Source organism: Larimichthys crocea, chromosome X, assembly GCF_000972845.2.
Source record: "Larimichthys crocea isolate SSNF chromosome X, L_crocea_2.0, whole genome shotgun sequence".
NCBI classification, from domain to species: domain Eukaryota; kingdom Metazoa; phylum Chordata; class Actinopteri; family Sciaenidae; genus Larimichthys; species Larimichthys crocea.
In genome coordinates, this window is record NC_040020.1 from 31,607,775 (window position 1) to 31,622,313 (window position 14,539).

Genomic DNA, 14,539 nt, shown 5'->3' on the forward strand with positions numbered 1-14,539 from the left:
CACAAAATGTAAATCACGTATTGTCACCCATATTCAAGAAACAGTCATGGTACAGTGCAGTAACTAAAATTCTCCGCCAGATGGCGGTATGTTAGTACAAGACTGTAAGTAAACTCACACACTGGAGGAGAGTGGGACTTCTCATATCCTTCTACAGCACATGAATATCTGTCTGCAGGATCAAAGAAGACTGAACAAGATTTAGATGTTTGTCCCTGAATTTTTTCTTCATTCTTGTACCAGATGTAGCGACGATGACCAGATAAAAGACAACTGCTCTGACACGTCAGCTCTGCCTGGTTATACGACTTATCTGTTGTGTTCACCTGCACCTGGAGAGCTGAACATGTGAATAAGAACAGAAGTCTTCATTTTAGACTGAAATGTCAGCATACACACATATATAAACACACAGATGCAAGTAAACTCTTAAAGATGCTGAACACTTGGAACATAAATATCCAAATAAAAATGTTACCTGTGACAGACAAAGTGACTCCAGGTGAACCAGAATATTTCCCTGTTGCATGGTTTGTTATGAATCTGAACTTGAACTCAGCTGAGTCGCTCTCTCTCAGGTCTGTGATTCTCAGAGTGCACTTGTTGTTATCACAGATGTACTGCACACGACCTGAATACTCTGGGTCTGTTCTCAAATCCACATAAACATTATTACTCGATTTTGTAAACCAGAATGTTTCCTCAACTTTGATATTCATTCTGGTTGGATATGTGTATGTGCAGATCATTTCCACTGTTGATCCTTTTAAGGCAAAGATCTTAGTAGGAGTGTAAGTCACTCCCCAGCCATTGTGAGCCTGTACCACTGTAACACAGAGCACACCAGAAATCAGGTACATCGAGAGAAAAAGAATCTAAATAAATAATAAATATTAAAACCAAAATCAGTGCTGTTGAGTGAAAACATTTTAAGTCAAAATAATGATATATATACGCTATCTTGTTATTAAAGCTTACACACTGATTTAACATGTTCACTATAGTCAAAATATTGAAAATTTGAAGGCTGAAAGGGAATAACAGTCTGAGATAAATAAAATAAAAAAGACTTTAAACTTTAAAATGAAAAAGTCAGACATACTACACATTACTGGAGTTAGATTGCACTGTGTGACACTTTAATTAACAAAATGAAGCAGCAGAAGCACCTGCTGATTTGCATTACTTTCCCCCTCCTCCCCAAAATGTTTCTTCTTTCTCATAAAAATGTCTGCATGTGACGTTTGTTGCCTCCATAAATCATTCAATATTATCACTGCACATCCAAGAATTATTTTTTTCTCCCCTACTACCCTTACTGTACACTGCACTTCAATTGTCAGTATGAATACGTAGATGCAGAGACATTCTCTGAAAATCCACAAACCACTGTGTACTAACAAACTGGAGACACCCACTCACTTTAGGTTGCCCTGACTTAGTGTAAATACCTGTAACATAAATGTGGATATATAGTACCTGTCATGGTGAGGAGAAGGACAATAGATCCACCCACTGCTGCAGTTAAACTCATAGCTGCTCCTCTCATCTCTCTTTGTGACTTCAGAGACAATAAAACACGTCTGCAGGTCAAAGATATACAAGAGTTGAAGTAGTAGTACCATTTGTAGTAGTACGAGAAGTAAATCAGTCACATCAAGAGCACTTCTTCCTAATGTGGAAGGAGGTTGTCTTGAATAGACATCTTTTCTATGTGGTCTGAAAGCAGCAGCCAGAAGACAAGTTGTTAAAAATAAACCCAACTTCCTCTTTTCATTATGTATGCATGAAGACACACAGCAGAAGACTTAGATTAACTTATAATATATTTATGGGATTGGGATAAACTAGACATTCTAAATATTATTTCAACAAACAAACAAAACAATACAACAGAACATACAATATATAAAATTGTCATCAACATGTCTGAAAAGTTAATCCTATGTACCAATAAAAAGTCCTCCAAACCAAAAGAAAATAATAATAAATAGAAATAAATAACGAAAAATAATTTTGACATTTTAAAAACAAACTAAAATACTCAGAGTTGTTGTTTAACCTCCTTTTCCTCTTCATACTAACACGTCTTAACTTTTGAAATGTTTTTTTTTCTAAGTGAAACCAGGGTGAACACAGAAATGCAGAAGTCACAGTCAGAGCAAAAGAAGAGTGGAAGATGTACACACTTTCTACAGTTCATCTCTGTGTGCACTGAGACAGGACATCATCCAGTCTGAAGGTGCAGTGAAGTGAACAATATTGGACCTGTGACCTTTAATGCAGTTTACTGACCAGGATAAAAGGATGAAATATTCATTATTATAGCGTTTGTGCTTTTCTTGATCTCTTCTCTTTTGTTTTAGTTTAGAGAGACATCTGTCTTCTGTCTGTGCTTTTCTTAGTCAGTGTTGTGTGTCTGCTCTGTGGTCGGGCTGCTGCTGAGGTAGGTGTGAAAACCACTGATAAAAAAAGAATACTAAGACATTGCAGCAGCTATGATATAAAGGTAAGACAAATCTAGAAAACCTAACTGTGATAAAAGTAGCTGCTGATAGAAACAAGTTGTTCGACACAAGAGCTGATATTTCTACAACCAAGGTCAGATTTAGATCAGATTAACAGGCCAACAGGTTTCCAAAGGGTGAGGAGGGAACAGTTCTGAATAAAACCCACAATATTCTCAATTTACAATATGTAAAACAGCTTAACACACAGCTACTTTATGTAGAAGATGAGAACAAAGACCTTGGTGAACACACTACAAGATATTATATAATATTATAAATAATGATATATATTCATTCCAACTGACATGAAAACAAATAAAAGCTATATAAGAATAAAATTAATTAACATCTGGATAATTGTACACTAAATAATTATTTGGAAATGTGCCCTCCACACAAGTCTGAGCCATTTATTTCTGCATGTCCTACATGGTCCCAGATTCTCATCTTTAACGCAGTGAATGTAACTGTAGATGTGCAGTACGTGACACAGAGAGAAGGAAGACAACAAATCCAGTTAAACTCATAGCTGCTCCTCTCATCTCTCTGTGAGGCTTCTGAGACGATCAAACATGTCAGCAGATAAAATAAGAAGTACACAGGAGGTAAACAGTATCAGTCACATCAATTAACAATCCTACTTACAATGAAGATAGAAGTCTTTACCAATGCCTTTCCTCTGTCCTTAGTAAGCAGACGACGGATAGCAGGCTGTGAAAAGACAAGATTTCCTTCCTCTTTTGATAATTAACATACACGATGAGCCAAATGCTAGTAAACACCCACATCACAGTACAAACTTTACATTACAAAGAAAGAATATCACTACCAAACATCCCGCTGACAGAAGAAATGACAATTCAAAAACATAAAACACAAATTTCAAATTTCTTATGTACTGCAGCAGTTTAGATACAAAAATGACTTGCTGAGCACAGTGTTTATTTCTTATTATGTAAAATTGTGCATTACAAAATGTTATTGATACAGAACAGTGAAGAAACAGGGATGGATTGGGCTGGTGAACCATGAGACATGCCTGTTAGTGTGAACCAAAAATGAACATGTAACACACGACATGATCAAGAGGACTGGTATGATCTGGTATGGACACATAATAGTGATATAATGATGCAGGTAAAGAAGAGTTTGAATGACTTTGGCTTGTTGAGGTGGTTTAGACGGATAAACTGTGTGTACAGATGCTCTCCCTTTAAACTGGGATAAAAACACATGTAGTTTTCAAACTTTACAGTATGAAGCAAAATAAAACAAACAGTATCTGGATGGATATATACCAGTGGGGTCAAGAGAGAAGATATGTCTTTTTTTCTAATTTGAGTGAACTGACCCTTCACAGCCAACTGTGACGGGAGCTCTCATTGATGACGCCTGATTGTGCAACACTTAGGTTTCCACTAGAGGGCAGTAAAACATCAGAGATGCTGAATCATGAACCTGAAACGACGTTTTACCTTCCATCATTGATTGTTACATCATATTTGAATTGGTACATGATATTGTCACATTTTATTATAAAAGCATTTATGCATTTCAACTTGTTTTCTTGGACATTTAATTCATGAAACATTAGAGGTCCAGATTTTTATTTTATTTAATTTTCACTGATTCCGGTGACCAACATTTTGACACATTGCAAGAAACTCTTCAAAACAACTTGTTTTATCTTAAAAAGAAAAGAAAAGAAAAGAAAAAGGCTCTTAATTCGACCATTGTAAAAGCTATCATAATGTGCTTTTATTCTGAAAAGGCTTCACATTGAGTAGGCTTCGACCTACTCTGCATGGATCACTGACGAATGGACCGAATGAGAGATTTACAGCTGAAATGTAAGTTCAGGTCCTCTTCAGGAAAAACTGTGTCTGTGCATCTTCAACGACATCCAAAATCATAACAAACGATCACACTGTGACTCATTTCATCCTCACAGAGACAGAAAGAAAAAGGAAAAGCTGCATTTTTTGTGGAAGCTGAAGAAAATGTAACATCTATAAAAGTGTGCTACTACTGTTACAAAATACAAGTCAATTAGTGTCACCCATAATAAAGAAACAGGTAGTCATGGTACAGTGCAGTAACTAAAATTCTCCACCAGATGGCGGTATGTTAGTACAAGACTCACACACTGGAGGAGAGCGGGACTTCTCATTTCCTTCTACAGCACATGAATATCTGTCTGCAGGATCAAAGTGGCCTGAATAAGAATTAGATGTTTAAATGCATGATGAAACAAACAGCAGATAAAACTTAAAACAGAGTCAGTGGTGCTCAACTGAGCATCACAAAACTGCCTTTACACCATGAGACGTGCATCAGGTGATCAGGAGATGTACTACAGGCAGAAAAAAAAGTCATGATGCAGTCTTATTAATTGTTATATTGTTTTATTTTTCTTTTCTAGGACAAAATCTGTTATCTGTTAAAAATCCATACATCTGGATTAAATATTAAAATACTGATCAAGTGTGATAATATACAAGTTAAGCAGCAACATGTTACGTGTTAAGATTTGAAAGAATGTAATACAATTGAAATGAGAAGTATTTTGTACAAAAGAAATGTAGAAATCCATTAGCGCAACTCTGATGCAGCAATGATGTGGTTTCACGTCGATGACAACGCAAAGAGCAAGACTACAGCTGTGGCAATACACGTGTTCTGTCATTGACTCACTGACATGCAGACACCACAACCTCAGCCTCACTTCCTGTTTTTTGTTGCCAGCGTCTTATCTTTCATTCGTGACTCACAATATTTGTTGTCATGTTTCTACAGTAGCCCAGAATTGACGTAAACATTGGCTGCCTTTAGCATTTGGTCATTTGGTCTACACCACTGCAACTACGCAACAGAATTCTACACACTGCTCGCCCGTGCACACTAAAAAAACAAGCTGTCTGTACATTTATCAAGCTTTCATGATGCCTCTGTGGTTCATTCTTGGAGAGGACAATTCTGAGAAATATAGCTTATAAATGAATACTTATTTACTGTTAAATTTGACCGCAGCGTACTCAACAACTGCTTGTTGCTCCATGTGTCTGAGGGGATGAGCTGCTCCCATGTTGGAGTACAGAGAATCTGCCTGGTTGTTGGAGAATTGGATGGCAGCGTACTGAAGGTCAGTCTGCTCCTCCAGTTGTCCCTGATCAGGTACATACACAGAAAATAATTTCTTGAAGCACTTAAAGACAGTGAGTGACTCAGCAGAATGGTTTTCTTTTCTTCTGAAATAATATACGTAACTATTCTCACCTGTCCCCCGTTGCCTGGTCTCTCTTCAGCCTCAGAAGATTCTTCAGAAGCCCTCTTTTTTCTTTTTAGGAGAAATAATTCAAACATAAATTATTGAATGTTTTAGTTCTGACAAACTGACTTTCAGTGATTTAACATTCAGTGAATCAGTGAAAAAGAAGTGCTCACCTGATCCACAGGAAGACAGAGAGGGAGAGGATAGCCAGGAGAACAACAGCGATTGTTCCAGCAGCAGCTGCTTTCCCTCCTGCTCCCATCGACGCTGATAAATGTAGATCAAAAGAAAACCATTAATTAGGGTGTTAGAGCATGTTTGGATGAATAATCCCAGTGATAAAACACTCAAAATAACGTCCAGCACCATGGTGCATATGTGCATGAAATGAATAAAAAAAAATTCTTCTTTTTTTCAGTCTCAAAACCAGCTACTTATGTCCTGAAACATCTCAAGAGTCTGTGCTGTACCTCATTATTTAAACACACTCTATTGTTGAGCTCATAGGGTATGACAGCTGCATTGCGAAGAAATCTCACGTTGGCTGTTTGGAAAGACAGTTTTAGGCACAATGGTGGTCAAGATCTAATGAATCTAAAAGGATAGTAAACTCTGCAAACAGCAGAAATAATCGCCACAAAACCCCAATAGTTTCAGAATGTGACTCTACTTTGAGATTCGGTTAAAAAGAGATTAAAAAGCATGCACTTAAAGTCAAACTGAAAGTAATGCAGAAATTTACCTGCCACAACAATCAGATGTAAGGTGGAGTTGTGACGTCCTCTTCTGTTCTGGGCTTCACAGTAATATTTCCCACTGTGTTCAGGTCTGAAGTCAGTGATGGTGAAGATCTGTCCTGATGCTTTTGGTGAGTTTTCATTCTCCTTGTACCAGGTGTATTTAGCTGCTGGGTTAGCATCACTGCTACAGGTCAGAGTCACTGAACTGTTCTCCACTATCTCAGCAGAGGGACTCACTGACACAGAGGGAAGCTTTGGAGCATCTGGAGGAGATCAAATAAAAGATGATAGATTTCTGTGCTACATGTTTTGTAGCACCAGAACAAACTAGTATATAAAGAGGATTTCAAGGAGACAGAGTTTGTAACAGAGCAGAAATCTTTGGTCATATTGGATCTTGGCTGTATATTTATGTGTGGGAGCATCTGAAACTTTAGAGGTTTGTTTTCTGGATTACTGATGGTTTGAGTCCCCTGAACATCTGTGCAGATCAGAGAGCCAAAATCCAGCATGTGTTTTTTTTTCCATCAAAATGTAGCAAAACAAACTAGTATATAAAGAGGATTTCAAGGAGACAGGGTTTGTAACAGGACAGAAGTCTTTGGCCACACTAGATGTATTTTTATGTGTGGGAGCATCTGAAACTTTAGAGGTTTGTTTTCTGGATTACTGATGGTTTGAATCCCCTGAACATCTGTGCAGATCAGAGAGCCAATTGTAAATAAAACTGCCTTAACATCATTTACTGTAGCTGCTCAGTGAACGACAGCAGCAGACTGTGAATGTGAAACAGGCAGAGCTGAAGAACGTGCATGATCTGCAAAACACATAACTGGATCATAAAACTTTAAAAAGTTGTATGATGCATTTTTAAATTAAATACTCACATTTGACATCAAGAGAGATGTATTTAGAAAAGAAAGTTCGATTTCCTGTAGTACAGTAATACTCTCCAGAGTCAGAGGACTGGATGGATCTGAAGACGAGCTCTGCTTCTTTACTGAGAGGTTGAGGGTCTGGATCTCCATTCTTCTTGTACCAGGTGTAATTAGCTGCTGGGTTAGCATCACTGCTACAGGTCAGAGTCACTGAACTGTTCTCCACTATCTCAGCAGAGGGACTCACTGACACAGAGGGAAGCTTTGGAGCATCTGAAGGAGAAAACATGAACACATTTAACATTTTGTTTTAATTTGTATGTTACGCATCAGAAATACCAAACTAGTTCAGCTTTAAACTAACGACAAAATATAAACAGCTTCATTCTTTTCAGTTGTGTTTAAAAAAAAATAACAATAATAAAAAACTGTGAGTTAAAACCTGGACCTGGACAACAAAGTGTTTTGCATTGAAATTAAAGGATCAAGATTGCTGAATCATGAATTCACTCAGAAACATGTCAACTAAAATACAAGATCAGATAATCAAGCATTTTCTATGATGATGTCCAGAATACTTTTGTGATCAAAAGAATTTGCAAACTCTAAAATACATAATGACAAGAGTCACGTGATGATAAATAATTGGGCCTCTAGGTCAGTATATGGGCCAATGATTTGGTTTTGATCCCATTTGACAATAAATTACAAAATAGAACTGAGTTACATGCAGTGCTTTACAAAATTAAAGGCTACATCAGTTGGTGTTATGTTAGTGCAAGAAGTAAGTAAACTCACACAGTGGAGGAGAGCGGGACTTCTCATATCCTTCTACAGCACATGAATATCTGTCTGCAGGATCAAAGAAGACTAAACAAGATTTAAATGTTTGTCCCTGAATGTTTTGTCCATTCTTGTACCAGATGTAGCGACGATGACCAGGTAGACGACAACTGCTCTGACAAGTCAGCTCTGCCTGGTTATACGACTTGTAGACCTTTAATGTGTTTATCTGCACCTGGAGAGCTGAACATGTGAATAAGGAAGAGAAGACTTCATTTCACACATATATAAATATAAATATAAATATAAATATAAATATAAATATAAATAAACACACAGATGCAAGTACACTCCATAAAATGTTGAACACTTGGAAGGCAATTCATAATTACTCAAATGAAAATGTTACCTGTGACAGACAAAGTGACTCCAGGTGAACTAAAATATTTCCCTAATGGATGGTTTGTTATGATTCTGAACTTGTACTCAGCTGAGTCGCTCTCTCTCAGGTCTGTGATTCTCAAAGTGCACTTGTTGTTATCACAGATGTACTGCACACGACCTGAATACTCTGAGTCTGTTTTCAAATTCACAAAAACATTATTACTCGATTTTGTAAACCAGAATGTTTTCTGAACTGGGCCATAGATTGTGGTTGGATATGTGTATATGCAGTTCATGTCCACTGTTGATCCTTTTAAGGCACAGATCTCAGTAGAAGTGTAAGTCACTCTCCAGTCATTCTGACCCTGTATCACTGTAACACAGAGCACATGAACAACAATAGTTAATTCATCAAAATACATCATACTATTAACATTATTTTGGGGTAAGGGAATTGGGATACTTTTAAAAATCTTCAGCTATCAGACAATGTTCCTAATCTTGTATCTGTCCAACCAGAACTGAACTGGAAAATATAATTTCAGGTGTCATATTTTCTCTTTGGTGGGACATAGAAAAATTCTCATCAAAGATTAATTAAAAAATCATTTTACAAGACTTTCTGCGACAGAAGAGAAGAACAGTAGAACATAAAATGCAGTTTAACAACCAGGATAAGAGGAGAAATATCAATTATTAGAGAGTCTGTGCTTTTCTTAATCACTTCTCTCGGTTCACTTTGTGATCAGGCTGCTGCTGAGTTTAAAAACAAAGAAAAGCAGAACACTGAGAGGCATGAAAGCATTTGCAGCAACTAAATCCAGCCTATAACGATAAGAGAAAAGCCAGAAAACCTCACTGTGATAATAGTAGCTGCAGACTGAAACGTAATTGTCTTACACATGAGCTGGTGCAACTACAACCATTGTCAGATTTAGATGAAATTAACAGGTTTTCACAGGGTGAGAAGGGAACAGCTCTGAGTAAAACCTGCAATATTCTCAGTTTGCAGCATGTAAAAGAGCTTAGCACACAGCTACTTTATGCAAGACAAGAGCATAAGACGCTGATTAACACAATACAAGATCTTCCAGATATCCATTACAAGTCACAGAAAAACAAACAAAAACTCTGATCCATTTATTTCCAGAGATTCTCATCTTTTAACGCAGTGAATGTAGCTGTAGATGTACAGTACCTGACACAGAGAGGAGGAAGACAACAAATCCACTCGCTGCTGCAGTTAAACTCATAGCTGCTCCTCTCATCTCTCTGTGAGGCTTCAGAGACGATCAAACATGTCAGCAGATAAAATAAGATAAAATAATAAACAGTATCAGTCACATCAATAACAATTCTACTTACATTGAAGAGGGACGACGTTTCTAACGGTGACTTCCCTCTGTGTTCAATAAACAGAAGACGGGTATCAGGCTGGTAAAAGACAACATTTCCTTCCTCTTTAGATTATTAACATACATGGTGATGCCAGTACCAGTAAACGCCCACATCACAGTAAAGTTGTGTTGCTTTGCAAACATGGCAATTGGTTCATGGGTACTAGTATGATCTGGTATGAACACACAATAATGTTATAGTGATTAGGAAGTGTTGACTTTGGCTTGTTTAGGTTTCCGGTTGAATAAACTGTGTGCACAGATGTTCTACTTTTGACGTAACAGTTTGCACAAGGAATGAAAAAAAAACAAAAAACATTTTGGCTGTGAAATATTTGTTTAACAGAAAAGGTTAAATGTGGATCACAGCTCTGATGATCTCTTCTTGTATATCTTTCAGTTGACACTTTTCTGAGTGTTATTCAACAGGCTTGATCTTTTAATATGCTCATCATTCCACAAAAGCACTCAAGTGAAAAGAATGAAGTCAGATGTTTAAAGTTGTGAGGAATTGAATAGTGAATAGTGTCACTAGTGTCGCTGTGCACCCCTTCCTTGATTTCCTGTCTTCAGCACTGATGAACTGTTGGACATTTTGACTCCTTATGTCTGGGATGTTTTTGTTCTTTAGATTTTCTGTTTGATCTCAAAGTCAGAGTTTGTTTTTTCTGATACGTTCCTTTTGTGGACCTCCACTGCTGACACAGAAAATTGTAATGATGGCTATCCAATAGTGTGTGATTCATTTTGCAGACCAAATCTGGCTTGGTGAAAGCAACATTGTTCACTGTACTGTTAATATCTTTAAATTGTCATTTTCTTCCACTCTTGTTATGACTATGTTAGAAGCAAATTTTCCTTTCATTCTTTTCCACCACAGGACCTTGTCAAACACCAAAGAGAGGTGTTTCTTTCTCTGACTTTGTAAGGCGACGTTGAGATGATAACTCTCCTATTATTCTGGTTATGCAAGTCATCCATGTAGTCCACATCCTCATTAAACCAACTCAACATGAAGTCCATTGCCCTAATTTGGGGTTCAATATCTTGCCCAAGGACATGCAGACTGGAGGTGCTGGGGATCAAACTGCTGATCATCAGATTTACACATAGATAATAGCAGAACATAACATTGTGAGAACATTTTGTATCAAATAAATGGACGTGACTTCAGTGGCACAGTGATGTGTGATGTAATGTGGGCGTTTGCTGGCATTTGGCTCATCGTGTATATTAATAATCTAAAGAGGAAGGAAATGTTGTCTTTCTACCGGTACTTTACTTCAGTTTATTGACCACAGACGGAAGTTACCATTAGAAATGACGTCCCTCTTCAATTTAAGTGGAATTGTTATTGATGTGACTGATACTGTTTACCTCCTGTGTACTTCTTTGTTTACCTCCTGTGTACTTCTTATTTTATCTGCTGACATGTTTGATCATCTCTGAAGCCTCACAGAGAGATGAGAGGAGCAGCTATGAGTTTAACTGCAGCAGCGAGTGGATTTGTTGTCTTCCTTCTCTCTGTGTCAGGTACTGTACATCTACAGTTACATTCACTGCGTTAAAAGATGAGAATCTCTGGAAATAAATGGATCAGATCAGTTACTTTTAAGTTTTTGAAAGGACTGTAGTCTCAAAGTGAAGGTTCTATCTGCAGCTAATTTGATCACTGTAAAGTTTTCCGTCTTTTGTCTTCGGTGTTCTGCATACATGTGTGGTTTTCACACTTCAGCAGCAGCCTGACCTCAGAGTGAACAGAGAGACCTGACTAAGAAAAGCACAGACTCAGTAGTAATGAAAATGTCTTATCCCGGTCAGTAAACTGCATTAAAGGTCACAGGTCCAATACTGTTCACTTCACTGCACCTTCAGACTGGATGATGTCCTGTCTCAGTGCACACAGAGATGAACTATAGAAAGTGTGTACATCTTCCACTCTTCTTTGCTCTGAGTGTGATGTCTGTATTTCTTTGTTCACCCTGATTTTATTTAGAAAAAGAGCATTTTATGTTCTACTGTTCTTCTCTTCTATCGCAAAAATGTTTGTAAAATATTACATTATTGGCATGTTATTCCATTATTGGCATGCTTTTACATTATTGGTTGCTACACACCTGAAATTATATTTTCCAGTTCAGTTCTGGTTGGACAGATACAAGATTAGGAACATTGTCTCATAGCTGAAGATTTTTAATAGTATCCCAATTCCCTTTCCACCCAAATTATGTTAATTATTGAATTAACTATTGTTGTTACTGACTTGTTATTCATTTTGATCATGACTCCTCGTGTGCTCTGTGTTACAGTGGTACAGGGTCAGGATGGCTGGGGAGTGAATTACACTTCTACTGAGATCTGTGCCTTAAAAGGATCAACAGTGGAAATGATCTGCACATACAGATATCCAACCAGAATCTATGGCTCAGTTCAGGAAGCATTCTGGTTTACAAAATGGAGTAATAATGTTTTTGTGAATTTGAGAACAGACTCAGAGTATTTAGGTCGTGTGCAGAATATCTGTCATAACAACAAGTGCACTCTGAGAATCACAGAACTGAGAGAGAGCGACTCAGCTGAGTACAAGTTCAGATTCATAACAAACCATGCAACAGGGAAATATTTTGGTTCACCTGGAGTCACTTTGTCTGTCACAGGTAACATTTTCATTTTAGTAATTATGAATTGCCGTCCAAGTGTTCAACATTTTATGGAGTGTACTTGCATCTGTGTTAATTTATTTATGTTTATATGTGTGAAATGAAGTCTTCTCTTCCTTATTCACATGTTCAGCTCTCCAGGTGCAGATAAACACATTAAAGGTCTACAAGTCGTATAACCAGGCAGAGCTGACTTGTCAGAGCAGTTGTCGTCTACCTGGTCATCGTCGCTACATCTGGTACAAGAATGAACAAAACATTCAGGGACAAACATCTAAATCTTATTCAGGCCACTTTGATCCTGCAGACAGATATTCATGTGCTGTAGAAGGATATGAGAAGTCCCGCTCTCCTCCACTGTGTGAGTTTACTTACTTCTTGCACTAACATAACACCAACTGATGTAGTACTGTATGTTAACTGGATATAACTCATATAGACATGCTGCATCATTATCTCTCATTCTCTTTTTATCACATTAAACTTAATCACACTTAACATACAAATTAAAACAAAATGTTAAATGTGTTCATGTTTTCTCCTCCAGATGTTCCGAGGTTTGAGCCTGTGTCAGTGAGTCCCTCTGCTGAGATAGTGGAGAACAGTTCAGTGACTCTGACCTGTAGCAGTGATGCTAACCCAGCAGTTCATTATGTCTGGTACAAGGAGAATGGAGATCCAGACCTTCATCCTCTCAGTAAAGAAAGACAGCTCGTCTTCAGATCCATCCAGTCCTCTGACTCTGGAGAGTATTACTGTACTATGAGACATCTGATGTACTTATCTAAATACATCTCTCTTGATGTCAAATGTGAGTAGTTCATTTAAAAATGCATCATGCAACTTTTTAAAGCTTTATGATCCAGTTATGTGTTTTGCTGATCATGCACTTTCTTCAGCTCTGCCTGTTTCACATTCACAGTCTGCTGCTGTAGTTCACTGAGCAGCTACAGTAAATGATGTTAAGGCAGTTTTATTTACAATTGGCTCTCTGATCTGCACAGATGTTCAGGGGACTCAAACCATCAGTAATCCAGAAAACAAACCTCTAAAGTTTCAGATGCTCCCACACATAAAAATACATCTAGTGTGGCCAAAGACTTCTGTCCTGTTACAAACCCTGTCTCCTTGAAATCCTCTTTATATACTAGTTTGTTTTGCTACATTTTGATGGAAAAAAAATTACGTGCTGGATTTTACAATATGGAAACTTTTTTGCAGGAAGGGTTTTGTTAAAATATATTAATAATTTAAAAAATAAATAAATAACATAATGTGCTTTCTAAATTTCTGTCTGCTGCCAGTCACAAGACCACCTTTAGTGATTCATATACTTCCACTCACACATTATTCATTTAACAAAACATGCATATATTTGATCATTTCCAGATGCTCCAAGGCTTCCCTCTGTGTCAGTGAGTCCCTCTGCTGAGATAGTGGAGAACAGTTCAGTGACTCTGACCTGTAGTAGTGATGCTAACCCAGCAGCTAATTACACCTGGTACAAAGAGAATGAAGACTCACCAAAAGCATCAGGACAGATCTTCACCATCACTGACTCCAGACCTGAACACAGTGGGAATTATTACTGTGAAGCCCAGAACAGAAGAGGACGTCATAACTCCACCTTACATCTGATTGTTGTGGCAGGTCAGTTATCCACATTCACCTACACACACACACACAGACTTAACAGACAGTGTCACCTGGTAAAAGTGATGTACCAGTCTAATCCTACCAGTGAGGTATATCACATATGTATCTCTATTTCTAGGGACTTCACCGATAATAATAAATATCATCAGGCTGACTGTGATGTTCTTGCTGCTCATTCCTCTTCTTCTCCTGAGTCTGTGGACGAGGTAAAACAATTAAAATCCACCAGTTTAGTCAGCGCTCTTTTGTTTTCTCCGTCA

General features: G+C 37.6%; 1 protein-coding gene and 1 long non-coding RNA gene across 14 annotated transcripts in view; one reads left to right on the forward strand and one right to left on the reverse strand.

The window, feature by feature from the left end:
• Positions 1–14,539, reverse strand: part of LOC104939516 (B-cell receptor CD22) — a 509,789-nt gene that overhangs the window by 15,632 nt on the left and 479,618 nt on the right. For 12 of the 13 annotated variants that reach the window (XM_027283228.1, XM_027283227.1, XM_027283224.1 and 9 more), the window contains one exon: positions 7,409–7,672. In XM_027283228.1, the coding sequence (XP_027139029.1) occupies positions 7,409–7,672 (264 nt within the window). Of the gene's footprint in view, positions 1–4,912; positions 5,677–5,786; positions 5,848–5,954; positions 6,049–7,408; positions 7,673–14,539 lie in introns of those variants that run through there. The other variant, XM_027283233.1, reaches the window with a different exon arrangement.
• Positions 12,679–14,062, forward strand: LOC113746654 (uncharacterized). The gene is made up of 3 exons (XR_003463022.1): positions 12,679–12,984; positions 13,171–13,434; positions 14,013–14,062. It is a non-coding gene; the product is annotated as an uncharacterized LOC113746654 (long non-coding RNA).